The sequence below is a fragment of the Triturus cristatus genome, chromosome 12 (genome assembly GCF_964204655.1).
Source record: "Triturus cristatus chromosome 12, aTriCri1.1, whole genome shotgun sequence".
Classification (NCBI taxonomy): domain Eukaryota; kingdom Metazoa; phylum Chordata; class Amphibia; order Caudata; family Salamandridae; genus Triturus; species Triturus cristatus.
Genome location: NC_140595.1, coordinates 155,589,041 through 155,616,346, shown reverse-complemented (window position 1 = coordinate 155,616,346; position 27,306 = coordinate 155,589,041). Strand labels below are relative to the sequence as shown.

Sequence of the window (27,306 nt, the reverse complement as noted above, 5' to 3'; positions counted from 1 at the left end):
ACAGACCATGGTGGGAGGCAGTCAAGTCACCCCATCCTGGATTCCCCTGGGTGTCTAGTTTTCAAAAATGTATAGGTTTGCTAGGTTTCCCTAGGTGCCGGCAGGGCTAGGGTACAAAATCTACAGCTAGTCACTTTGCCAAAAAAAGGGTCATTTTTCACTCCAAAACCACGTTGCGTTTTGCGCCGTTTCCTGTCGCGGGCACTAGGCCGACCCGCACAAGTGAGGTACCATTTTTCTCGTAGGACTTTGGGGAACGCGGGGTGGGTGGAAATTTGTGGATCCACGCAGATTCCAGAACTTTCTATCACAGAAATGTGGGGAAAATGTGTTTTTTTTTGTAAATTTTTTACGTTTGCAAGGGATTCTGGGTAACAGACCATGGTGGGAGGCAGTCAAGTCACCCCATCCTGGATTCCCCTGGGTGTCTAGTTTTCAGAAATGTATAGGTTTGCTAGGTTTCCCTAGGTGCCGGCAGGGCTAGGGTACAAAATCTACAGCTAGTCACTTTGCCAAAAAAAGGGTCATTTTTCACTCCAAAACCACGTTGCGTTTTGCGCCGTTTCCTGTCGCGGGCACTAGGCCGACCCGCACAAGTGAGGTACCATTTTTCTCGTAGGACTTTGGGGAACGCGGGGTGGGTGGAAATTTGTGGATCCACGCAGATTCCAGAACTTTCCATCACAGAAATGTGGGGAAAATGTGTTTTTTTTGTCAATTTTTTACATTTGCGAGGGATTCTGGGTAACAGACCATGGTGGGAGGCAGTCAAGTCACCCCATCCTGGATTCCCCTGGGTGTCTAGTTTTCAAAAATGTATAGGTTTGCTAGGTTTCCCTAGGTGCCGGCAGGGCTAGGGTACAAAATCTACAGCTAGTCACTTTGCCAAAAAAAGGGTCATTTTTCACTCCAAAACCACGGTGCGTTTTGCGCCATTTCCTGTCGCGGGCACTAGGCCAACCCGCACAAGTGAGGTACCATTTTTCTCGTAGGACTTTGGGGAACGCGGGGTGGGTAGAAATTTGTGGATCCACGCAGATTCCAGAACTTTCCATCACAGAAATGTGGGGAAAATGTGTTTTTTTTGTCAATTTTTTACGTTTGCAAGGGATTCTGGGTAACAGACCATGGTGGGAGGCAGTCAAGTCACCCCATCCTGGATTCCCCTGGGTGTCTAGTTTTCAGAAATGTATAGGTTTGCTAGGTTTCCCTAGCTGCTGGCAGGGCTAGGGTACAAAATCTACAGCTAGTCACTTTGCCAAAAAAAGGGTCATTTTTCACTCCAAAACCACGTTGCGTTTTGCGCCGTTTCCTGTCGCGGGCACTAGGCCAACCCGCACAAGTGAGGTACCATTTTTCTCGTAGGACTTTGGGGAACGCGGGGTGGGTGGAAATTTGTGGATCCACGCAGATTCCAGAACTTTCCATCACAGAAATGTGGGGAAAATGTGTTTTTTTTGTCAATTTTTTACGTTTGCAAGGGATTCTGGGTAACAGACCATGGTGGGAGGCAGTCAAGTCACCCCATCCTGGATTCCCCTGGGTGTCTAGTTTTCAGAAATGTATAGGTTTGCTAGGTTTCCCTAGCTGCTGGCAGGGCTAGGGTACAAAATCTACAGCTAGTCACTTTGCCAAAAAAAGGGTCAGTTTTTCACTCAAAAACCACGTTGCATTTTGCGCCGTTTCCTGTCGCGGGCACTAGGCCGACCCGCACAAGTGAGGTACCATTTTTCTCATAGGACTTTGGGGAACGCGGGGTGGGTGGAAATTTGTGGATCCACGCAGATTCCAGAACTTTCCATCACAGAAATGTGGGGAAAATGTGTTTTTTTTGTCAATTTTTTACGTTTGCAAGGGATTCTGGGTAACAGACCATGGTGGGAGGCAGTCAAGTCACCCCATCCTGGATTCCCCTGGGTGTCTAGTTTTCAAAAATGTATAGGTTTGCTAGGTTTCCCTAGGTGCCGGCAGGGCTAGGGTACAAAATCTACAGCTAGTCACTTTGCCAAAAAAAGGGTCATTTTTCACTCCAAAACCACGTTGCGTTTTGCGCCGTTTCCTGTCGCGGGCACTAGGCCGACCCGCACAAGTGAGGTACCATTTTTCTCGTAGGACTTTGGGGAACGCGGGGTGGGTGGAAATTTGTGGATCCACGCAGATTCCAGAACTTTCCATCACAGAAATGTGGGGAAAATGTGTTTTTTTTGTCAATTTTTTACGTTTGCTAGGGATTCTGGGTAACAGACCATGGTGGGAGGCAGTCAAGTCACCCCATCCTGGATTCCCCTGGGTGTCTAGTTTTCAGAAATGTATAGGTTTGCTAGGTTTCCCTAGGTGCCGTCAGGGCTAGGGTACAAAATCTACAGCTAGTCACTTTGCCAAAAAAAGGGTCATTTTTCACTCCAAAACCACGTTGCGTTTTGCGCCGTTTCCTGTCGCGGGCACTAGTCCGACCCGCACAAGTGAGGTACCATTTTTCTCGTAGGACTTTGGGGATCGCGGGGTGGGTGGAAATTTGTGGATCCACGCAGGTTCCAGAACTTTCCATCACAGAAATGTGGGGAAAATGTGTTTTTTTTGTAAATTTTTTACGTTTGCAAGGGATTCTGGGTAACAGACCATGGTGGGAGGCAGTCAAGTCACCCCATCCTGGATTCCCCTGGCTGTCTAGTTTTCAAAAATGTATAGGTTTGCTAGGTTTCCCTAGTTGCCGGCAGGGCTAGGGTACAAAATCTACAGCTAGTCACTTTGCCAAAAAAAGGGTCATTTTTCACTCCAAAACCACGTTGCGTTTTGCGCCGTTTCCTGTTGCGGGCACTAGGCCGACCCGCACAAGTGAGGTACCATTTTTCTCGTAGGACTTTGGGGAACGTGGGGTGGGTGGAAATTTGTGGATCCACGCAGATTCCAGAACTTTCCATCACAGAAATGTGGGGAAAATGTGTTTTTTTTGTAAATTTTTTACGTTTGCAAGGGATTCTGGGTAACAGACCATGGTGGGAGGCAGTCAAGTCACCCCATCCTGGATTCCCCTGGGTGTCTAGTTTTCAGAAATGTATAGGTTTGCTAGGTTTCCCTAGGTGCCGGCAGGGCTAGGGTACAAAATCTACAGCTAGTCACTTTGCCAAAAAAAGGGTCATTTTTCACTCCAAAACCACGTTGCGTTTTGCGCCGTTTCCTGTCGCGGGCACTAGGCCGACCCGCACAAGTGAGGTACCATTTTTCTCGTAGGACTTTGGGGAACGCGGGGTGGGTGGAAATTTGTGGATCCACGCAGATTCCAGAACTTTCCATCACAGAAATGTGGGGAAAATGTGTTTTTTTTGTCAATTTTTTACGTTTGCAAGGGATTCTGGGTAACAGACCATGGTGGGAGGCAGTCAAGTCACCCCATCCTGGATTCCCCTGGGTGTCTAGTTTTCAGAAATGTATAGGTTTGCTAGGTTTCCCTAGGTGCCGGCAGGGCTAGGGTACAAAATCTACAGCTAGTCACTTTGCCAAAAAAAGGGTCATTTTTCACTGCAAAACCACGTTGCGTTTTGCGCCGTTTCCTGCCGCGGGCACTAGGCCGACCCGCACAAGTGAGGTACCATTTTTCTCGTAGGACTTTGGGGAACGCGGGGTGGGTGGAAATTTGTGGATCCACGCAGATTCCAGAACTTTCCATCACAGAAATGTGGGGAAAATGTGTTTTTTTTGTCAATTTTTTACGTTTGCAAGGGATTTTGGGTAACAGACCATGGTGGGAGGCAGTCAAGTCACCCCATCCTGGATTCCCCTGGGTGTCTAGTTTTCAAAAATGTATAGGTTTGCTAGGTTTCCCTAGGTGCCGGCAGGGCTAGGGTTCAAAAACTACAGCTAGACTCTTTGCAAAAAAAGTGTAAATTTTCAGTGTGAAAATGTGGTGTGTTCACCTTAGGTTTTGAGCCACTTCCTGTCGTGGGCACTATGCCTACCCACACAAGTGAGGTACCATTTTTCTCGGGAGACTTAGGGTAGTTCAAATTTGTAAAGCAACTGTTACTACCTATTGATTTTTGATGCATTTCTCCCTTCCAAATGAAAGACATTGTGTAAAAAAAAAGTCATTTTGAAAAATGACCAATAATTGTCATGCAAATATGAGTATTCCCAATTTCGAAAATGTGCAAATATGCACTGTTTCTGAACTCTGTAATTTGTTCCCATTTCAGAAATACATAGGTGACTTTCATACCGATTTTTCCAAGTACACATTTTCCCACAATAATTGCTATATACCCGGACCAAAAAAAAAAAACATTACAAAATGCTGCTCATTTTTCTACTCTGGGTTCGTTGGGCTCTTGATGAACCTACAAGTCCTATATGTCCCCACAACCAGGAAGGTCTACCGGATGTAACGGTACATTGCTTTCAAAGAGATGTCATAATTCGAAGAAGTTACAGGTAAAAACGTTGACTCAAGAGGCTGCTTTTTTCAACAAATTTTTAATTTTTCCTATATTTGCCTGTAAATTTCTATAAAGAAACCTTGATGGATCTACGCAAATGACCCCTTGCTGAATTCAGAATTTTGTCTACTTTTCAAAAATGTATAGCTTTCCAGGATCCATTATTGTTTTGTTACCCTTTTCTACCGTTAACTGGAAGGAGGTTGAAAGCACAAAAAATAGCAAAAATAGGGTATGTCCCAGAAAAATGCCAAAACTGTGTAAAAAATGTTGGTTTTCCAACAAAAGTCTGTCATTCCCTAAAAGCTGGAGAAATTGTGATTTCAGCCCCACAAACCCTTTTTTGATACCATTTGCAGAGAAAAACCCAGAAGCTTTCATTTGCAGCCCGTTTTTCACATTTTTCACAAAAAAAAAAAATAATTGCTGTATTTTGACTAATTTCTGGGAACCCTCTAGGAGAATCCACAAACCCTGGGTACCTTTAGAATCCCCAAGATGTTGGAAGAAAAGGACGCAAATTTGGGGTGGATACCTAATGTGGTCAAAAAGTTACAGGGGCCTAAGCGCGCACTACCTCAAATAGCCCAAAAAGGGCTTAGCACAGGAGGGGAAAAGGCCTAGCAGCGAAGGGGTTAACACATATTCAATTTACAAACCATTCCACTGTATTCGTCTTGGTTATAGCTGCTCAGGAAGTGACTTACACATCCAATAGGCACTCGGTGTGCCTTATCCATGTTGCCATAAGAAATGTGGCCACCCTGAAGACATAGTGCCTAACTGTACTAGTACTTAAAATTCTAAAAGCAACCTGTTATTTCTTGGTACCAAGTTTCTTACACAGTGTAACAATCCATTTTGCTCACTGCCTACTGAAATGTCTGTAGACAGTCACAAGGATGGTTGAGATGTGTCCTGCCTTTCCTGGGTGACTCATAGTTGGGCTGAATAGGCCTGGTCTGCATTTAGAGCGGTGGGGGAGTTTTGAATAGGCAGTGTCTCCTCTGCACAATGCTGTCTCTACCTCCTGTGGTGAATCTGGGCCAGAGAGGATATAACTGGTTTGGACTTGCCTCAGAGACCCTTGCCACAAAGAGAAAAATGATAAAATGTGGTATAAATTTTGGGGCCCTGACCCCAGGACTTTAGAACTCTTTTGATCTCAGAAACTTATCAAGAAGAAGAGCTGGAGAAGCTGTGAGGAGGAACTACCACCTTGCTGTGTGCTTTGCTGTGTTGGCCTGCAGTGGCTGGTTTTGTCTTGGGCAAAGAAAGGACTGGACTGAACTTTGTGCAACTTCAGTGTTTGAGTTTCTCCAAGAGTTTGAGGCAGAGCTTGCCCCCTATTCAAGAAGTCTCAGGAACAGCAAAGACTTCAAGTTCATCTGCTACCAGCACTGGTAACTTTGTGTTTTGTGCTGCAACAGAAAGAAAAAGCAACCTGACGCTGTCACTGATGCAGTTGCCGGCTACGTGTCCGGAAGGCACCGCAGAGGGCACTGCCGCACTTTGTACTGCAACCCTGGTCTCACCAGCGCCTGATGCCGCCACTGAACCACTGCTTGCACCGTGGTTTGATGGCATAATTCGTAAGTTACACAACACACCACCCTCATCCCGCCCCACAGGCTTGGCCTACAGACCTGAGCGCCATTGACTCCAGTTCGTCAGCCGAAGACAGCTGTTAGAATCCGGGGTCTCTGGTTGGCGCAGGTATGCACTTGCGACAAGCAGGGACCCTTTTCATCTAAGTCAGGGCAAAGGATCACCTCTTTAAAAATAACCCCTGCTCACCCTCTAGGTAACGTGGCGCGAGCAGTCAGGCTAAATTTCCAGAGGGCATATAGGTTAAGCGTTCAAGTTGTCCCACACAATAATCACCACCCCACCACACAAAGACACAAGGCTGTATTTATGTCCAAAATATAATTCTTTATATAAAAGGTTTTCTTTCAGGCAGGTTGCATAAATACAGTTCTCTTGGTAAAATAATCCAGTTACTCTCAAAATGCTTTACGGGCAGTCCACAGTTGTAAAAATGGCACAGTTCTCTTTAAAATAGGTTTCTTAGGTCTTCTGGGCACTTCGTAGCGCCTTTGGGGTGCCTTTGGCAAGGTTTTTACAGTGCCTTGCCGTTTCCCACGCTTCTCGCGTGAGCCGGAGTACGCTTGCCGAGTCTCACTCTTCTCGAGTGAGCACCGGTAATGCTTTTCAATGCAGTACGGTTAAAACGTAGGTACGGTTCGAACCTTGCTGTTCCCAGGGTAAGTACGGGTCGAACCAAGGCTGTTACGGCTCGAACTCAGCCAAAAGGAGCACTTTTCAAAGCGCCATTATTTCAGCTGGCAGTACGGTGCGAACCAGGCACAAGTATTTACAAGGCGGGTACGAACCAAGGCACTTCACAGGCAGTACGGTGCGAACCAGGCACAAGTATTTACAAGGCGGGTACGAACCAAGGCACTTCACAGGCAGTACGGTGCGAACCAGGCACCCGTAGTTACAGGGCAGGTACGGTTCGTACAAAGGCAAGTACGGGCCGTACTTTTCACGCGCTGGCACAATACCTTGCAGATTTCACGGGGAAGGTTCGTGGCGGCCTCGCGGTCCAGTCCAGGGGTGTCCCACGTCGCGCTGGTGTCCCCAGTGTCCAGGGGACGGCGGAGCTTCGTGGGGCGCTCGGGCAGGATGCAGGTTGCCACGAAGGGGGTCAGAAGCAGGAGGGCAGCCTCGGGGTGAGATCACAGCGCCGCGCGCTGTTAGCTTCGGCCGGAGACGCGAACCAGGGCACTTTAGTCCTTTGCAGAAGCCTCTACAACCCGGCAGGGGTCACAGGGACTCGGCGCTCAGGCGCGGAGATCTCCACCTTACTTTGCGAGCTACGGCTCGAGGGGGCAACTGTTCACGGTGCTCGGGCTGTCAGGCCTTTACGTTGTTTGCAGCCACGCCAGCAGCAGAAGTCGCGTTGCTCAGCGAGATCAGGGGATGCACAGGTTCTCCGGGGTCAGCTTGCTGAATCACTTCAAGGCACTTCTCCTCTTCTTTCAGGATGGTAGCGCCCACTGTTCCTGGGGCGCAGGTCAGGGGGCAAGTTCACACGCAAGCCCTTGGAGATTGTTTTAAAGGCACAAGTTGAATCAAAGTCCTTTTCTTCAGGCTTTCCCTCTCCTTCCAGCAGACAGGCACCCACTGCAGGCCAGTCTCTCAGGCAGAGAGACAGTATTCCTCCTTCAGCTTCTCCAGGTCCTTCTCCTTCAGGCAGAGTTTCTTCTTGGCGCAAACAGGATCTAATTTCTTAGGAGCCAGGCTCCTACTTTTATACACCAATTCTTTTGTTCTTTAGCGCCAGGGGGCCTGGGCCTGGCTCAGTCCAGTTTTTGGAGCACTTTGTTGTGGTGACTCTGCGCTTCCCTTTCAGCAGCAGGGCAGAGACATCAGCCGCTCCACAGGGGGCGGCGCCGGCTTTGTGCTGGCAGAGCACAGGTCTATTCAAGAGTCAAGGTGTACTCCTCCCACCCATCCTGGTGTAATCTCTCTACCCACCACCTGGCAGCCAGCCTGTCTCCTGGAATTCCCCAGCCCTGCTCCTTACTGTTGCTAGGCAGAACACACACACACACAGCGCAGAGGCGGACTGAATGGCCAGATCAGTAAATACTAACTTTCTAAAAGTAGTATTTACAAACACAGGATATTAAAATAAACTTTACTAAAAGAAGTATTTTATTATTCTGAGTCCAGGCATACTAAACATGACTTTCTACCATGCTCTATGAGTCCACTGGGGTCACAGCGTGTAGTGACTCCAGCAGCCCATTCTGGCCTATGGAGAGCAGGTAGCCTTCAATAGTGAAAAACGAAAATGGCTGTAATTCACTATTAAGACATGCCACACACATCAGGGCATGTCCTACCTTATGCCTACAATGCACCCTGCCCTTGGGCCTACCAGAGGGGTGACTAATATGTAGTTAAGGGAAGGTTTAGGGACTGGCAAGTGGGTGCACTTGCGCAGTCAGCGCGACGGTACCAGACCGCACGCAGGTTCTGCAGTGGCAGATCCTAGACACATTTTACTAGGCCGCTTCTGTGGGTGGCACAACCAGTGCTGCAAGCCCACTAGCGGCATTTGTATTTACAAGCCCTGGCACTCCTGGTGCACTCTACTAGGGGCTGACAGTAAACCAAATGAACCAATCATGGACACCAATCAATGTATACATTTTACCATAGGGAGAGCATATGCACCTTAGCACTGGTCAGCAGTGGTAAGGTGCCCAGAGTCATAAATCAGCCAACACCAGGTCAGAAAAAATACAGGAGGAAGGCAAAAAGTTTAGGGATGACCCTTCAAAAAGGGCCAGGTCCAACACAACCCCCTTCCAGCCAAAACGCAGGGTAGACCAATCACCACCGTGATGGTCTTCCCTGCTTGGGGCGATAGAACAAGGACCTGGCCCGCAACTGCAGGGGCAGACTCCAGTTCTACGCCAATCTGAACCTATTGGACTCCCTCTGTCCATACTCTCAGGGCCCACCAAGCCAATCCATGGGGAACCCTTCTCCTCACCTGTGGACACCACCTGTGCAGCACCTAACCTTAACTGGCCCACAGGTGTGTCCCACCAGAGAGACAGCAAAATGCTACAGTGGCCACTGACAGTAGTCAGGGATGAGACCCAGGCTGTATGCCTCTCAGGGCTCTCAATCCTCTGTGGTGCCAGGGAGCAGGGGCCAGTAGCCCCAGGTGCTTGGCACCCTTTTTCCATTCTCCCCCTTGTCAGGTCAGGTATGACATCCTGGCACTGACCCACCAGCCCCAGGACTGTACCCAGCGGCTGGACCAAAGACTGGGGTGGCCTCTCCCGCACCCGGTCCTCCTCCTTGGGGCTCTGTACCCTCCCACCTGGAGTGGCACCCCCTTCCAGAATTGCCACGGCACCTGTGGCAGGTGTCCTGCGCAATTCGCCCACCAGTTCAGGGGTTCTATCCTGCAACTGGGTGCCCAGGTCAGGGGGGACACCCTGAACCTGGCCCTTCAACCTAGGGTCTAAACCCTTCAGTTGAGCCGGGGTCAGAGGCGAGGACTCCCTCCCTCTGCACCCCCTTCCAGAGTACTGCCCACTCCCAACTGGCGTGGTACCCCTAGAAGCAACATGGGTCAGGACACTGATTACAGTGGTCCCACCCTCCAGGTCAGACAACACCTGAACCTGGCTTCCCAACCCTGGGTCCAACCCATGCGGTTGAACGCTCGCCTGGCGCACCAGGACTTCCCGGGGAGCACGCATGCCCCCCCTGAGGGTGACACCTAACTCATGTGTCGTGTGACAGTCTGCCTGGCGCTGATCTCCAGACCCCTGTCCATCTGACAGTGCCTGAAGATCCCCCAGGACAGAAGTGGTGTCACCATGGTCACTCACGGGGGACGCAGCCCTTCTGGCTGGCCCCTGACCCACTGGTTCTTCCACTGGGGACTCTTTCCCCCTCTCACCCCTCAATCTGGACCTCTGCACCCTCCCAACTGGAGCGGTACTGCCAGACACCAGAACTGATGGAGGCCTGCTTACAGACACTCCCAGCTCACCAGACACTAGGGGATCCCCCTCAACGGGTGGCCCATCAGGACAGCCTAGGCTCCCCGCCTGGTGTTCCCTTAAAGAACCATCCAGGCTCTGAGACTGGGTTTCGGGCACCTGGGGGCACGCAGCCCCACACTCACTCCTTCTCCACTGAGACAGGACGTGAGCCCCTACACCCCTCCCACTACCATGGGACCTAGCTGGGCTACTCTGCACCACTTCCACCACTCTGGGTTGGAAGATACCTGAGCCACTCCCCACAGGGTCATTCCCCAATGCCTCTCCAGACCCTCTGGAATCCACCAAAAGGTCTACCTCCAATGTGAGCTCTCTGCGGTCAGAGAACTCGGTCTCCAACAGGTGTTGACATAGCTCTGGAAAACAGGGACTTAAAATATGCTCTCCCACAATTGGATCACACAGCCCCCTAGCAGGGTTAACCAAACTAGCCTTCACCTTACCATCCAGTGCCTCACACACGTACTCCACACCACTCTCCTGAGACTGGCAAGACAGTATCTGACTGTCTCTGTCACACAACCCACACTCTTCTGGGCGGTCTTCACACTCACCTACCAGGACTTCAATGTTGGGGGAACCCCTCTCCCTGCGCCTCTCATCTAGAGCCAGTAGAGTGTCCCTCCCGCCACTAGGACTATGAACCCCTGCGCCAGTTACCCTATTCCCTTCAGGGATACTGCGCACTACTGGAGCTACCTCATGCCCTTGAACCTCCTGGTGTGTGTTAACCCCCTCCTTCAAGCCAGGCGCCACATCTCTGGGTGTGTGTACTACTCTTTCAGCACTAGAGAATTCAATATTGCTGCCACCATCTGAGCTGGATTCCTCCTCCCACTCAGAAAAGCTCAATCTCTGAGCTACGCACCTTTCTTGCTGCTGGGCTGAGACACTCATGGCCTCAAGCCTCTCGAGCTCCATATCATATTTCTTCATTAGGAAGTCATGCTCCATCTGAATCTTTCTTTCTTCAAGAGCCATTTTCTTTTCTTCCAGAGCCAGCTTTCTGCTTTCTAGCTCCAATTGGATTTTTAATTCCAGCTTTGCCAATAACACTTCGTGATCCCTGGCGGCCTGTCTGTCTGCCAGCTCCTCTGGCAACAGGCCTCTGCCAAAACTGCGAACGCTTTCCGCTGGTTTCAATGGTGTAACTTCCTTAGTTGCACCCCTTGATTCAATCCAGGCTTTCAGCATCTTGTAGAGATCTGATCTGTTCTTGCATCCTGCATGTGGAACCTTGAGCTTCCTGCAGAAGTACTTGAGTTCAGTTCTCTTGTAGCTGTTCAGTTTTGACTCATCCCATTCAACCTCTCCAGCCTCAGAGGCTTCAGACGCGGTTTTCTCTATGCTGTTTGAGCCCGGCATGGCTTCAAACGCAAGGGATCTTCTTTACTTGGCAAGCGAAATTAAATCATAAAAAGTTCTGTGGCTTAAGCTACTGGACCGTCTACTGTGCAATGGTTAGTAATCACTGCGCAGACACCAAGAACGCAAATCCGTAAATCCGCACCGCTGCCACCAATGTTAGAATCCGGGGTCTCTGGTTGGCGCAGGTATGCACTTGCGACAAGCAGGGACCCTTTTCATCTAAGTCAGGGCAAAGGATCACCTCTTTAAAAATAACCCCTGCTCACCCTCTAGGTAACGTGGCGCGAGCAGTCAGGCTAAATTTCCAGAGGGCATATAGGTTAAGCGTTCAAGTTGTCCCACACAATAATCACCACCCCACCACACAAAGACACAAGGCTGTATTTATGTCCAAAATATAATTCTTTATATAAAAGGTTTTCTTTCAGGCAGGTTGCATAAATACAGTTCTCTTGGTAAAATAATCCAGTTACTCTCAAAATGCTTTACGGGCAGTCCACAGTTGTAAAAATGGCACAGTTCTCTTTAAAATAGGTTTCTTAGGTCTTCTGGGCACTTCGTAGCGCCTTTGGGGTGCCTTTGGCAAGGTTTTTACAGTGCCTTGCCGTTTCCCACGCTTCTCGCGTGAGCCGGAGTACGCTTGCCGAGTCTCACTCTTCTCGAGTGAGCACCGGTAATGCTTTTCAATGCAGTACGGTTAAAACGTAGGTACGGTTCGAACCTTGCTGTTCCCAGGGTAAGTACGGGTCGAACCAAGGCTGTTACGGCTCGAACTCAGCCAAAAGGAGCACTTTTCAAAGCGCCATTATTTCAGCTGGCAGTACGGTGCGAACCAGGCACAAGTATTTACAAGGCGGGTACGAACCAAGGCACTTCACAGGCAGTACGGTGCGAACCAGGCACAAGTATTTACAAGGCGGGTACGAACCAAGGCACTTCACAGGCAGTACGGTGCGAACCAGGCACCCGTAGTTACAGGGCAGGTACGGTTCGTACAAAGGCAAGTACGGGCCGTACTTTTCACGCGCTGGCACAATACCTTGCAGATTTCACGGGGAAGGTTCGTGGCGGCCTCGCGGTCCAGTCCAGGGGTGTCCCACGTCGCGCTGGTGTCCCCAGTGTCCAGGGGACGGCGGAGCTTCGTGGGGCGCTCGGGCAGGATGCAGGTTGCCACGAAGGGGGTCAGAAGCAGGAGGGCAGCCTCGGGGTGAGATCACAGCGCCGCGCGCTGTTAGCTTCGGCCGGAGACGCGAACCAGGGCACTTTAGTCCTTTGCAGAAGCCTCTACAACCCGGCAGGGGTCACAGGGACTCGGCGCTCAGGCGCGGAGATCTCCACCTTACTTTGCGAGCTACGGCTCGAGGGGGCAACTGTTCACGGTGCTCGGGCTGTCAGGCCTTTACGTTGTTTGCAGCCACGCCAGCAGCAGAAGTCGCGTTGCTCAGCGAGATCAGGGGATGCACAGGTTCTCCGGGGTCAGCTTGCTGAATCACTTCAAGGCACTTCTCCTCTTCTTTCAGGATGGTAGCGCCCACTGTTCCTGGGGCGCAGGTCAGGGGGCAAGTTCACACGCAAGCCCTTGGAGATTGTTTTAAAGGCACAAGTTGAATCAAAGTCCTTTTCTTCAGGCTTTCCCTCTCCTTCCAGCAGACAGGCACCCACTGCAGGCCAGTCTCTCAGGCAGAGAGACAGTATTCCTCCTTCAGCTTCTCCAGGTCCTTCTCCTTCAGGCAGAGTTTCTTCTTGGCGCAAACAGGATCTAATTTCTTAGGAGCCAGGCTCCTACTTTTATACACCAATTCTTTTGTTCTTTAGCGCCAGGGGGCCTGGGCCTGGCTCAGTCCAGTTTTTGGAGCACTTTGTTGTGGTGACTCTGCGCTTCCCTTTCAGCAGCAGGGCAGAGACATCAGCCGCTCCACAGGGGGCGGCGCCGGCTTTGTGCTGGCAGAGCACAGGTCTATTCAAGAGTCAAGGTGTACTCCTCCCACCCATCCTGGTGTAATCTCTCTACCCACCACCTGGCAGCCAGCCTGTCTCCTGGAATTCCCCAGCCCTGCTCCTTACTGTTGCTAGGCAGAACACACACACACACAGCGCAGAGGCGGACTGAATGGCCAGATCAGTAAATACTAACTTTCTAAAAGTAGTATTTACAAACACAGGATATTAAAATAAACTTTACTAAAAGAAGTATTTTATTATTCTGAGTCCAGGCATACTAAACATGACTTTCTACCATGCTCTATGAGTCCACTGGGGTCACAGCGTGTAGTGACTCCAGCAGCCCATTCTGGCCTATGGAGAGCAGGTAGCCTTCAATAGTGAAAAACGAAAATGGCTGTAATTCACTATTAAGACATGCCACACACATCAGGGCATGTCCTACCTTATGCCTACAATGCACCCTGCCCTTGGGCCTACCAGAGGGGTGACTAATATGTAGTTAAGGGAAGGTTTAGGGACTGGCAAGTGGGTGCACTTGCGCAGTCAGCGCGACGGTACCAGACCGCACGCAGGTTCTGCAGTGGCAGATCCTAGACACATTTTACTAGGCCGCTTCTGTGGGTGGCACAACCAGTGCTGCAAGCCCACTAGCGGCATTTGTATTTACAAGCCCTGGCACTCCTGGTGCACTCTACTAGGGGCTGACAGTAAACCAAATGAACCAATCATGGACACCAATCAATGTATACATTTTACCATAGGGAGAGCATATGCACCTTAGCACTGGTCAGCAGTGGTAAGGTGCCCAGAGTCATAAATCAGCCAACACCAGGTCAGAAAAAATACAGGAGGAAGGCAAAAAGTTTAGGGATGACCCTTCAAAAAGGGCCAGGTCCAACAACAGCCCTTCAGCAAAAACAATGCTGCTGCTTGCACCATGACCCTCCAGCAATGCAATGAACAGTGCATCACTTCGCACTGCAGCCCTGGTCTCACCAGTGATGCTGTACAACTGTCACCGAGCCACTGCCGGCACTGTGACCTGAGGGCACGGCACACTGCACTGCTGCACTTCGCACTGCAGCCCCGATGCCTGCCGACACCGGCGCTCCCAACTTCAACCGCTTGGAGTTCCATCTGCAATGTGTGTGACTTCAAGGGCCCGACGATTCCTGCACTGACCTCCAGAACCGATGCCTGCCGAAGCCGGCTCTTCGGAGCTCAATGAGAGGTCGCATACGCCCTGTATTTCTAAAGGTACTGTTTGGATTTGTTGTTTACGATGCCGTGATAGCCCCGGACAGAGCTATCGAGTTTCAAAGAACGGTATATTAAGTCAATTTGTGTTTATTGATATTTCTAAGAACAGTATGGTGGATTTTTATCGGTTTTGGTTTTGTTTTGGAAAGTTAAAATATTGGATATTTTTCTTAAGCTGGTATGGTGCTCTTTTGTAGTGTTTTCACTGTATTACTGTTGGTTATGTGCAAATGCTTCACACACTGCCTCTGAGATAAGCCTGACTGCTCGTGCCAAGCTACCAAGAGGGTGAGCAGCGGTTATTTTAGGAGTGTATCCCCCTTATCCTGACTAGAAAGAAGGGTCCCTACTTGAACCTGCCAACTAAAGACCTCCATTTCTAACAGTGGGCAATTATAGATATGATGGTAGGGTTTACTGGAAAATCTGTAGGGCTGTTACTGTATTATACATATAGGCAAAATCTGCCCTAAAGTGCAGTTTCTCTCCCCTTAGGCTTAAAAAGTCTGGCAAGGGGTCAAAATTGGGTAAAATATGTGAGCTGAGGTTCATTTTGCAGTTACCAACACACTAAATCCGTATTTAATTGGATTTCAGCATTCATCATATTTCTCTAGCTCAGATTTCAGACCTTTGTCCCCTCCTTTCTGGGCAAAGTTAATTACTCTGCTCCCCAGCAGAGGGAATAAAGGGCTCCAAGTACAAAGGGAGCAATTATCAGTAACTGACTCTTCCTGGGAAAGGAAGGAGTGTGTGGGAAAATTTGCATCTTACAATTAGCTTGTCATCTTGCACCTATGCTGGTACAGCCCAGGCTCACTAGAACAAAGGGGGAGGGCCTGACCTCTTGAGCCAATACAGGAGGAGTTCCCCTTTCAAGGCTAGGTGGGAAGGTATGAGTCAGTGATACCAGCTAGGGGCGGAGCTGAAGCCCTCACAGGAGCACTTTTCAGAGAAAACCTGATGTCGCCATGATAGTTTGCCCCAGAGTGCAGTGCAGGAGGGTTTGAACAAGAGTGGTGGCATGATGTGACATCCTAGGATCGGATAGGGGTGCATGGCATCTAGATGTCTCCACCCCACTTAAAACCTCTGCATAAGGGAGAGACGGTTGAGAAGACCTTGGGCCTAGGAGGAAAGGATGCCCAACTGGAAGGAGAGTAGTGGTCCCTATTCAGGAGGAATATAGTGTGATAGATAACCATACACTTAGAATCGAATGTATGTCTTTTGTCCAGCCGGACAAGAATTTATTTTCATAGTATTTTTCAAAAGTAGTATCAAATAAAACATTCAAATGACAAGTGGGCACAGCCGTGACCAACAGAACACAAGACAGAACAATGAACACAGAATTGGCCAAAAGGCAAGCCAAAATGGGTCTGTACAGTTGTTCTCAGTATAGACAGACACAAATTAATCATTTAACACCGTTGCACAATGTGTTATAGCTTGAGTCTAGTGCATAGGGTGTTTGGGTGTCGACGACGTTTCGATGCCACATTAAATATAGGGCATCATCTTCAGGACAAACAAATAATGCACTGCTGTCTTGATAATATATCACACCTTTTTTACATGTTTTCAGCATAACTGCAATAATTCACCATTTCATGACGAAGCTGTACTAGGCACCATAAATCAGCATCAATTCAACCAACTCCTTTTTAACGTCGTAACTGCGACACGAATTTCAATCCTCACTCAGCATAAACTAGAGAAATGTCACCACCTCTGCATGAAATTCAATCCACATTGTTCACGCAACTCCAAGCACCTAAGTCACAAACGTTATGCTGAAAACATGCCTAGTATTGTGTCAAATGTGGTTAAAATTCTTCCTTTCCAGTTTTTTATCCCCCTTTTTCTCCCCTTGCTCCTTTTTTGTATGTAAAGAATTGTAAAAAAGGTGTGATATATTATCAAGACAGCAGTGCATTATTTGTTTGTCCTGAAGATGATGCCCTATATTTAATGTGGCATCGAAACGTCGTCGGCACCCAAACACCCTATGCACTAGACTCAAGCTATAACACATTGTGCAACGGTGTTAAATGATTAATTTGTGTCTGTCTATACTGAGAACAACTGTACAGACCCATTTTGGCTTGCCTTTTGGCCAATTCTGTGTTCATTGTTCTGTCTTGTGTTCTGTTGGTCACGGCTGTGCCCACTTGTCATTTGAATGTTTTATTTGATACTACTTTTGAAAAATACTATGAAAATAAATTCTTGTCCGGCTGGACAAAAGACATACATTCGATTCTAAGTGTATGGTTATCTATAACACTGTATTCCTCCTGAATAGGGACCACTGTTCTCTATAACATGAAATTGCCCAAGGTCCCTGTCTTAATTCCTTTGGGTTCCCTTGTTCTGTAAAATACAACTGGAAGGAGAGGTCACCTGAAGCCCTGCAAGGATGAAACTAAGGACTTCAACTCCATCTGACCCCCCCAAACTTACGATGAGTCTCTAAAAGGACAGTGGATCTGGCCCCTTATGCCCCGAGGACCAGTTGGGGGAAGGACCTGAGCTCCACAGCCGTCCCAAAGGTGCTCTGATAGCCTGCAGGCTTGTGGAGTGCCTGCAGGAGGGTGTTCTGCTAGCTGGTTGCAAACAGGCTATGTAAGATGCCCCCATCAGCATGTGAAGATCACCAGGAGTCTGGCAGAGGAGAAGGTTGCTGCCAGGAGCCAGCAAATCCAGCTCCACGCAGAATGTGGCCCTTTAGAGGTCAGGAGGCCTGCTGAAAGTGCTCCTGGTGAGTTGGCCTGGTCACCAGGAGAAAAACGAGCCAACGATTATAAAAATTGACCCAAAGAGGCCAGTGATCTGCACATATAAAGGTTTGCCCTTTTAAAATTGCGAGACGTGAAGAAAAACAGGGACATAGTACTCTTCTGCATCTTAATAGAACACAACCAGTGTGCCAATAATGAACATTGCAATACGGATACTTATAATGACCGCATTTGAATATTTATAATGACTGTATTGGTCTCAATTGCGAATCCTAACATGTGGTCACTGTTTTATTAATGTGGTGATACCCCGGCAAAACCAGTAGGCCTTCCTTATATACAATGACACTCCCTTACATTGTGTATGTCACATCTGGTATTGGTGGGGTGTATTGTAATTATGAGGTGAAATGGGATATGAGGGTATCATCAAACGTACATCTATCTACCTGATGTATATATTTGTAGTTTAAGGCATAATATTAAGAAGTTTGTGTGTTTGTAATAAAAGTATGTTTCCTTTTTAAAAGAAAAGGTATGGACTAAACAATAATTTATTGAGTGTTGTTGTTGCGTGCCAGAGAATTTCGCTTGCTTGGCATCCCCCCTGAGCAGGACTTGGACTACTCTGCTTCGCTACACTGAGAGAATCGATTGCTACAATGGGGTATGTGTTACCATTGTAGACCTATTACTTGCTAAGGATGCATATCCTTTGGAACTAATTGCCCAATTTCTTACAGTTGGAGTTTCAACTGTGAAATGATTATAATTCAAATAGACAGAAGGTAGCCAGGTTCTTCTGCGCTATTCAAGTGTGGATGAATGATACCGGGTTAGACATTCATGCAGCAAGGACAATGTCTGATCACTTGCACTGGTCATTGTTTCAAGCATCATATGTGAGAATATTGCTAAATGTCCATCTGAACCTCAGAGGTAAAAACAAAATAAAACCCTTAGGATTGTATTTTTATGAATAAAGGCTAAAGGATGGTCAAGTTGGAGAGGATGTAGCCTAATGGCTAGAGCGGTTGCCCTCGAAGCCAGGAAACCAGGTTCGAGTCTCGGCAGGTACGCTCAAGATCCTGGGATTCTGGGCAAATCACTCTATCTCCCTGTGCCCAACAAAAAATGAACGTGTCCGTCTATAACGCAACCGGCGGTCATGGAAAGTGCTCTGATACCTTCGGGTCAAGTTTGTGCTATATTAAACTCAGAAAAAAAAGTAAACCAGATCACCCAGCTAACAAACTACTATCTTAAACTCCTAATGAAAAGCAAACACCTGCCTTCTCAACAAAAACTTTACAAGAGACATAATGTGCTGCAGAATGGACTATAGAAATGTTCTGCTGGTCTGTGCCATAAAAACAAATATCAAAAAGGTGCACCTACCACAAAACTCTGCAGTTAAAGTAGTATTAATCTTTCTTATCTTTTACATACATCTGAAACTAGTTGATGCCTGCAGTGGCTGCCAGTAGCTTCCAGGATTATGTTAAAAATCCTTGGGTGTGCACTATAGCCGTTATATGCAGATGTAACTGCTTAGGTTAAACAGCAACTCACCCCCCTATTGTCCCAAAACAACCTTTGGATCAGTGGAATGCAGTTTCTGACTACACCAAAGAGATTCAGCAAGAAAAGGGACGAGAAATCATTTTTGTTCATCGCACACTCCTGATGGGACTCATTCCCTGATGGTCTTAGACAAATGCAACAACTTCTGCCATTCAGGAGAACTCTAAAGACTCCGCTATTTGAATATGTATATGTGGACTCCTGAAGTTAAACAGCACCCTAATGCCTTAGGACAGTGGTTTTTAACCTGTGGTCCAGGAACCCCTGATGGTTGCAATGCCTACGTAGTGGATCCGTGCCTGCTTAGAAAATTAAATATTATTAACAGATTAATAAAGTATATGTAAATAAAGAAGCAAAATGTAAAATTGATTATTTTGAAACATTCTGTAAATGTCAAGGACATTCAAATTAGAGGCTACAAATGAAGCTGGTATTCTCAGATTGACTTGTGGGGGGCAGTGGAGATGTATCAAATAGAGGAGAGCATGGATGATGATTGGCCTCAACTGAATTTAGAAAAGTTCCAATCTTCCCACTAAAGTTTTTTTTTCTTCATATTTGCTTGAAAATTAAACACAATTTAATTAAATTGAATATTTGATCTTTTGTGTATTTGTTTGATGAATGCGTGTTTCTGTATTTTTCTGGATTACTTTGCACATCAAGTCACCCAAATTGCTTAGGCCAGGGTCCCTAGATTCTAACAATGACTCAGTGGGGGCCCCCAGATTCCAATTATGACTCAGTAGGAGTCCCAGTCTTCTAATAATGACCCACTGTAGGTCCCCTGGATTCCAATAAATGTTAGGTGAGAGGTCCACAGAAGTCGAAAGGTTAAGAACCACTTTCCTAGGGTTTGGAGCAATAAAACATTCATTTGATTTTGATTTGAACTGCTATGATCTCATAGAGAATGTCTCAAATGTGGGTACTAGAAATGTAACCCACCCCAAGTGGAGGCCCATATCCAGTAGCTACACTTAAAACATCTCATGACACTTGCTGGAAAGTTTGAAACTGAATGCCATGCACATTTTTATGATTAAGTGTGCAAGGCCGCTCATGGCAGTCTGGAACAGTAGTGAAGTCACCAGAAATGATGAAGGGATAGCCAACCTTAATCGGGCAGTCAGCCTATCAACATTCCTGACAGTATTAAACCTACCATCGACAGATCTGGTGGTGGCTTTGTATCAGAAATACCATCTTCTGGCGGTATTTAAATGGGACAACAGAATGATAAGGAGGGTGGAAAAGCATCTTCCTTTTTGTGTCTTATGTCTTGTTACCCCCCTACTCTAAATCGGTCAATTGGTCGTTAGCTCCTTCTGATTAAAGATGTGTTTGCACTGAACATAAATAGACAACTTAAGTTTGTTGCATACACATGCTTACAATCTGTTTATCTAAGTGACTATCACAGCACATTTTGTGCTTTAAAATTGGTGGTAAAATTCAGGAAGATTCATCCTCTCCTGTAATGAGTTTCTGAGATACCAATTCTATCTATCTATCCATCCATCCATCCATCCATCCATCCATCCATCCATCCATCCACTAGACATATTCATGCTCTGCTGTGTTGATGTTGTGAGGCGCACTAAGTGCACGTTAAGTCATAAATTACCCCACATCAGCTAACAAAAGTAAAGATTCCAGAAAGAAAGTTTAAAACGTTTAGAATAAAAGACAAGAATGAATATATAGGTTTGAAAAGCTAAACATCGTATTAGTTGTGTTGGTCCAGTGGTCTTCGGCTCACTGAGCTCAGTTATACACTCTGCTGCTCCTGTCATTATTACATCAGAACCACACTGTAATAAATTCATATAGTAAGGGAGGGAAGTGATTGCTTTAAAACAAATTGACAACTGATGTCACAAGCAGAGCGTAGTAAGAAAATCAGGACGTTTTTTAATATTATGGTTTCACGCTTCCTTATATCAAAAATATAATAAATCACTCTGCTGAAATCCCTCAAGAACTCTTATGTTTGAATAGATACATTTTGAAGAAACTACTATATAGACACTGAAGTATATTTTGACTTTATAAGTAAGATTGCCATTCTCAAAGACTTTTGGGAGCTGGTTTGGTTACTTGCATCTCTGTTCTGCTTTTTTACCTTTTTTCTCCTTGTATACATGCACAGTTGGGACATATTGGGTCCAATTCACATAGGGAAATTAGCATGCAGAGAGTTCCTTACACGCATATTTACACCTACACCTAGGTAAAAAATCTCTGGACAAAAGAGATAGGGTAGGCATAGGTGTAGATCTCCGTCCAGATGTTAGTGAATATCATTTGCGAGTATGTAAAAGTAGTTCTACTGGACTATTAGTTATCCTATAGAAAAAAAGCTTTTGTGAAAAAACCGTATCATGTTTATATGACCAATGTGAGCCCTTTGCTTAACTAAGCCATTTTCCTCCCAAGGAACACCACCTTACCTCACATTAAATGTTAAATGTGTAACTGTAGTTTGGAAGTTAGTTTCTCTTCTTTTAAGGGGACGGACTACCAAAAACCCCTGACCATATCTCTTTATCTTGGGATAAAACATTATGTATTGCATTTTTTATCAACTTTTGAGCCCTAAACCTCAAATCATTGGAATTAGGGTGCTAGATATACTGGCAATTGAATGTACTTTCTGTCTATAATAATTAAATGAAATAATAATTCAAAGTTGATAACCTGGTTACTTTCTTCTGCACCTCCAATGATAATCAATGGTGAGTTTACCTCAAATTCATGATCCATACATAGTTGATCCACTGTAGACCTTGATCTTGCCTATCTCTTCCATGTAAGACATCAGATGAGGGCCTATATTCTATCTTCTTAAGGCCCCCCATATGTGTAGTATTTTCAGTTGCATTCCTGTTAAGCTTGCTTAGGGTGTAAGACAAAATAAAAATTGAGAAGTAAAGGTTCTTCACGCACTGCGATTCTTTTAGAACAACATGCTTATATCTCACTGATCTTTTGTGCTATGAATGTTGTTTCCCTAACACACAATAATTTTCTTCATATTTTCATCCTAAAACTCTATACAGAGCTTATAGGAAGATGTAATTCGTCTCCAGATTTGAATAAATGAAAATTAAATCTGCTTCTTTCCCTAATAATATTGTCAAATTGGTTTGAAAGTCTTGTACAAAAAAGTCTTGTACAAGAAACGTTAGTGAAAAAACAGGATAATTTCACTCCCCATTTGAGGAAAGTTTCCTCCAGTTTCAATAGTTTATTCCTGATAAAAATGTCTCCCAAAGTTTCTTCCAGATTTTTGCAATGAGTTACTTATATCTGTAGTCAGATCTGGGGTTGTCGGTGAATCCAACGAGTGGAAGAAACTTGGGAAGAGTGGTATCTTCAGTTTCTGAATGATCCTGTGGAACATTTTACATAAATCTGCCTTGATATCATTCTTTTTAATGCTGGCTCCTCCCAAATTTGTACATGAGACATCTATGACCAAAAGGATCTATCACAGATTAATGAACTTCTTTCAGGTCAGTGTTTTCTTTCCCATGTTACAGACTGTGTACTCCCTGCAAATATAATAGAAAAACAAAGAGCACATCTCCCTTGCTTCAAAGACATGACTAAGGTTATTAATTTAATCCTTGGTATATTATTGTCCCAAATAAAGTTGCTTACAGTAGATTGTATTTTTTGAAAATATGATTCGGTATTTGAATAATATAAGCTTCAAACATGAATTACATTTTGAATAAAACAATTGATTATAGATAATGGGAGATTTCACCACCATTGAAGAGTTTTTTTTGTATTTTTCAGCAGCCATAATGCGTTGAGTTCTATTACACCACTTGTACTTAAAGGAATGCCACTCACCAACTGTCTTATTAGTACCTCACCAATTGAATTATTTTTTGTTTAATGTTCCAATATTTTGTATACACTTTTGCGTCATACCTTCATAAGGTAAAAATTGCTAGATTCTCTCAAGCTCCTCTGATGATTTCTTTGAAGTCCTCAAATCTCTGGAATATTAAATCTCCTTCATAAACATTTTTCAACTCTCAATATATACATTTGTTCCTCAGTTCTTTACCTACTGGAATTTTCCATACCTTGGATTCCTATTTTGTTCCTGAAGAGCATATTGTTGTAAGAAGTTTTTCTTTCTTGATTGTACATCAGATTTTCTCCAAGATACGGATTACTCTAGTTTCAGTTTAATTTTGTGCTCCTGGTAATTTATGTGCCTCACGAAGGAACCCATTCTGGAGGAACGAGACAGCCCCACTAACTTCCATAGAAAATAGATAAAAGTTCATCTGCGTTTTCCCCCTTAGACAATCAGCCATAGAATACCTTCTAGAACTATCATTTTCATTTAAGGCCTATTTACGTTTTCTAACAATAAAATCTCAATAAACATTATAATTTAAGAAAAAGTGCAGAGGGGGTCCTATATACAGCAATGAGACAAGCTTGCTGTACCTCAAATAGGGAGAGCTGCAGCAGTTCCTAACTGCAAATTTGAGTACTCGCCCCCAGTATTCTCATCAATACTTCCAGGACAAAAGCTTCATAGATCTAGTTGTTTTCAGATGTTATGTACAGTAAGTGGGGTTTGCAAAAGATAACAGAACCATTGACTTCTTAAGAAATTAATCTAAATGTATGCTTCATTAAGCATTAAACTAACTGAGCAGCAATGCAAGGACAAATTAAAGAGTATTCACACATAATTAAGTAGCATGCTAATTTGACCAGTCGAATGTCTTTATATGTACAAAAACTAAACTGCACGTCTCCATTAAGGGTAAAGGGGCTCACCTCATCTGCTGGCTGATCCAGAACTGGGAATCTCTCTTCAAGCTCGTTAACAGCTCTCAGTGCGAGGTTGTTGACCACAGCCACTAGAAAAGTAGCACAAACATGTCTCTTCAAATAAGTGAACTTGACAGAAGTGAGATATTCATGTGTTTAAGGTATCAAAAGTAGCTATGAAAGGATATATGATAAAACATATGTGTTCAAAAACAGCAGCTGGATTTCTCTGTAATGTCTAGGTGCTAGTGTTCGACCGCAGAGAATAACAAGGAGCAGTGTTGTTTAACCTAGCATGAGATGTTCCGACTAAATCCCAGGAAACTGACAAAATACAAAAGCATGTAAAAAATACTATGTGGCCCAAAATCAAGTGTGATATTTTGTAACGTGTGCAAAGCAAAAGCAGTCTACTACATGCACAATTAAGCTAACATAGGGAAAACAACAATGGGCTCCGACACAAAGAATGCTGCTTGGACAGAAAACCTGGTCCCAGGCACCTCCCTGTATGCTTGTGCAGTCACACACCGCACCCACATGTGGGTAGATCACTGGATGCTCTTTAAAGTCCTGCACGGCCCCCTGCTTTGAGAGATGGATTGGTTGTTTGAAACAGCCATAAGTTCTGTACTGTCCGCAGTGTAGATGTGAGTTCAAGCCTGCATGGGGATAGCATTTTTTAATGAAAATGGTGCACAGATTTAGTCTGCATGCACCTTCAACTTAGCCATAAGGCACTATAAGCTCTGTTGTAGATTAATTATTCATCAGTTCATTTCAAAGTGATCAGTCACACCAGTGGGTTTTTAGAAGACCTTTTATTGCCAGTCTCAACAAAGAAGTCTACGCAGGCTGGGCACAGAGTTCTAAGGATCCCTAACCCTGCAGTACCCATTTTGGTGACCCGAAGCCTAACACAAAGGGTAACCTCATGCCATGGGTCCAGCATCACCGCTGTAATACAAATAAACATAGAATAAAGAACTTTCTGGTGCCTTGAACAGACCCCCATCTTTTTGCCATTTTCTGTTTTGCAGATTTTCAGGGAATTCTTTGAAGTCCTTTGATGCCTGCAGGTTTTCACAAACAGCAACAAAACAAAAAAAATCTTCCTTTTGGTGTTTGTTTCCTTTAATGGTGTAGAAACAGGAGTAGCCTGGGAGCTCATAGGCCCGCTCCTTCCTTACCACATTAAGGGGTATATTCACAAGAACGTGTGATAACTACCGCAAGAGTAGCGTAACGCAACTTCCAATATCGCAGCCCGTTTGAACGTGGAATTCATAACAAGGAGGTACCATACGATAGTACACCGACACCGCGGACAATGTCCGCGATACAACCACCACCACGGAGATAAAAACACAAACCACAACACCAAAAAACACGTGATGGGCCAAAGCGCGATGAGGAAATCAGCGATAAGCAGCACCAGGCCTGCAACACACACCTGACAGGCCAAAAAAATCACCATAAAAGTAGAAAAAACACCCACACCCAAACTGACCTACACCCAAGCACCATGGAGGCAGCCGGAGCAGGCGCAGAGGACAAGCACAACCCCACAAGCACCCCGGACGACCAGCCAGAGACATCGGGGACAGGGAAGGGCAAGGACAAGAAGACGAGGAAGATGAAGTTTAGTCCGCAGGCGAACAGGATCATAGTCACGGAGGTGATGGAACACCATCAACAACTCTTCGTCGCCTCCAATGTGTCATTGGGCACCAAAACTGGAATATGGCGGCACATCGTCGACAAGGAGAATGCCATCGCAGAGCACAAGCAGACAATGGACGAAGTCAAGAGGCGATGGAATGACATCAAGCGGAAGACCAAGGAGAAACTCACCGCCAACCAGAAGGCAGCAATGCAGACCGGAGATGGGGGCCCAGCGCCACAGCTGGAGCTGGATGACATGGAGGAGCTGGTGTCGACAGTCATCAGTGTGCATACTGTGGCCTGAGTCAGGGGACAGGACACTGCTCGACAGGACAGGACACAACACAACCGCAACAGTGTGAATGACCACCAGGTACTGGGGGGACAGGTGGAGATGGCCACGATGGCACACATGCACAATCAAGCAGGGCACAGTACACACCTACAATGACCCTGGCTCCTCGCACAGACCCACAGACAGTCACAATGTACAAAGCCATGCTGTCAGAATGTCAATCTGTACCATGCGGCTACATACATGTGGACACATTGTAATACACCATCTCCCCTTCACATCGCTGGGGCATCATCAACACATCCTGAAGAGCAGTCCCCGACACTCTTCACTGATGATGAGGAGAACACCAGCATAGACGCACAAGCCCTCCTAGACATCGTTGACCTCATCCGCGACTCACCTCCAGGATCAGGGCAGCCCAGCTGCATCGAGGAGACCCCACCCACCACCCAAACCAACCAGCAGGAGGCACCCACAGCCCCGGCACCCTCCCAAGTCCCCCAGGAACAACAAATGGCCTTCCAACACCGTGTGCTGGAGGGCCAGAGGGAGACGGCTGAGCAGGTGCGGGTGGGGTTTGAACTCAAGGCTGCCAAACTGGACGCCATTCTTGGGTGTCTATGTCCGCCCCATGGTCTTCAACGAGCCCTGACTGACATCGCAGGAGTCATGACGTGGAGAGTAAAACAGCTGTCCACTCAGAGTGGCTCCAGCGATACCAGCCGTGAGCTGGCACACATGCGGAGAATCATGGAGGACATGGTGCGTATGGAGGCGGAAAGGATGGCAGCCACCGCTCCACATCATCGGAATGTAGCTGGGATCTATCATGCCCTGCAGACCTCCATCATGGCATTGCCGCCACAAGGCGTGGAGCTGATGAATGCTGCTGCCCCCACACCATCCACATCCTCTCCCCCTCGTGTGTCAGTGCCTCACAGTGTGCCAGACGTAGCCACCCAGGCCCCCGATGTGTCAGTGGCACACAGTGCCGCAGTCAAGACTGCAACACCCACAGGGGGGCAGGGCATACATCCGGGGATGAGGACGTGGATGGGTTTGTGATCAGGAGGCACTAGCATTCATTCCCGCCACCTGGCCTGTTTCTGCTTGGTGCCGTACATGGCCTCATGACCTTCCACTGACCCACGATACACTCCGATGCACTCACCTTGGACAGCGACATGGACTGCCACATCCTGTTCAACGACCAATGACACAGCGGACAGACTGCGAACTGTACCCTTCCTATTCCGCAGTAAATGTCATCCCCGGATGGACTCTGGCTGGCCCTCCACGGGCCCATATTGTGTAGTGTGCTCGGCATTGTCCTGTACTGCTCCAGCTGCATAACTGCACGGGATGTGCAAATAAACATCCAGTGACGCACTGCTGTGTCATGTCTTACATCATTCAGGAATGGATGTGTGGATGAATGTGGGGACAGTGCCTTCCCTTGCGTCAATGATGTTCATCCTGTTGGATGCGAGTCAGAGGGTGCGACATTGCATTTTGTGTACCTGGTCCCGTGAACACTACAACAGGAACACACGCTTCAGTCACTTCCTTGTCGGGACATGGACTGGACCACGCCC

The 27,306-nt window shown here is 46.6% G+C and overlaps 1 protein-coding gene across 2 annotated transcripts in view; it reads right to left on the bottom strand.

Annotated features, from left to right (window-relative positions):
• Positions 1 to 27,306, bottom strand: part of POLR3GL (RNA polymerase III subunit GL) — a 549,275-nt gene that overhangs the window by 469,648 nt on the left and 52,321 nt on the right. For both annotated transcript variants that reach the window (XM_085636711.1, XM_085636712.1), the window contains exon 4: positions 23,755 to 23,837. In XM_085636711.1, coding sequence (XP_085492837.1) covers positions 23,755 to 23,837 — 83 coding nt within the window. The remainder of the gene's footprint in view (positions 1 to 23,754; positions 23,838 to 27,306) is intronic.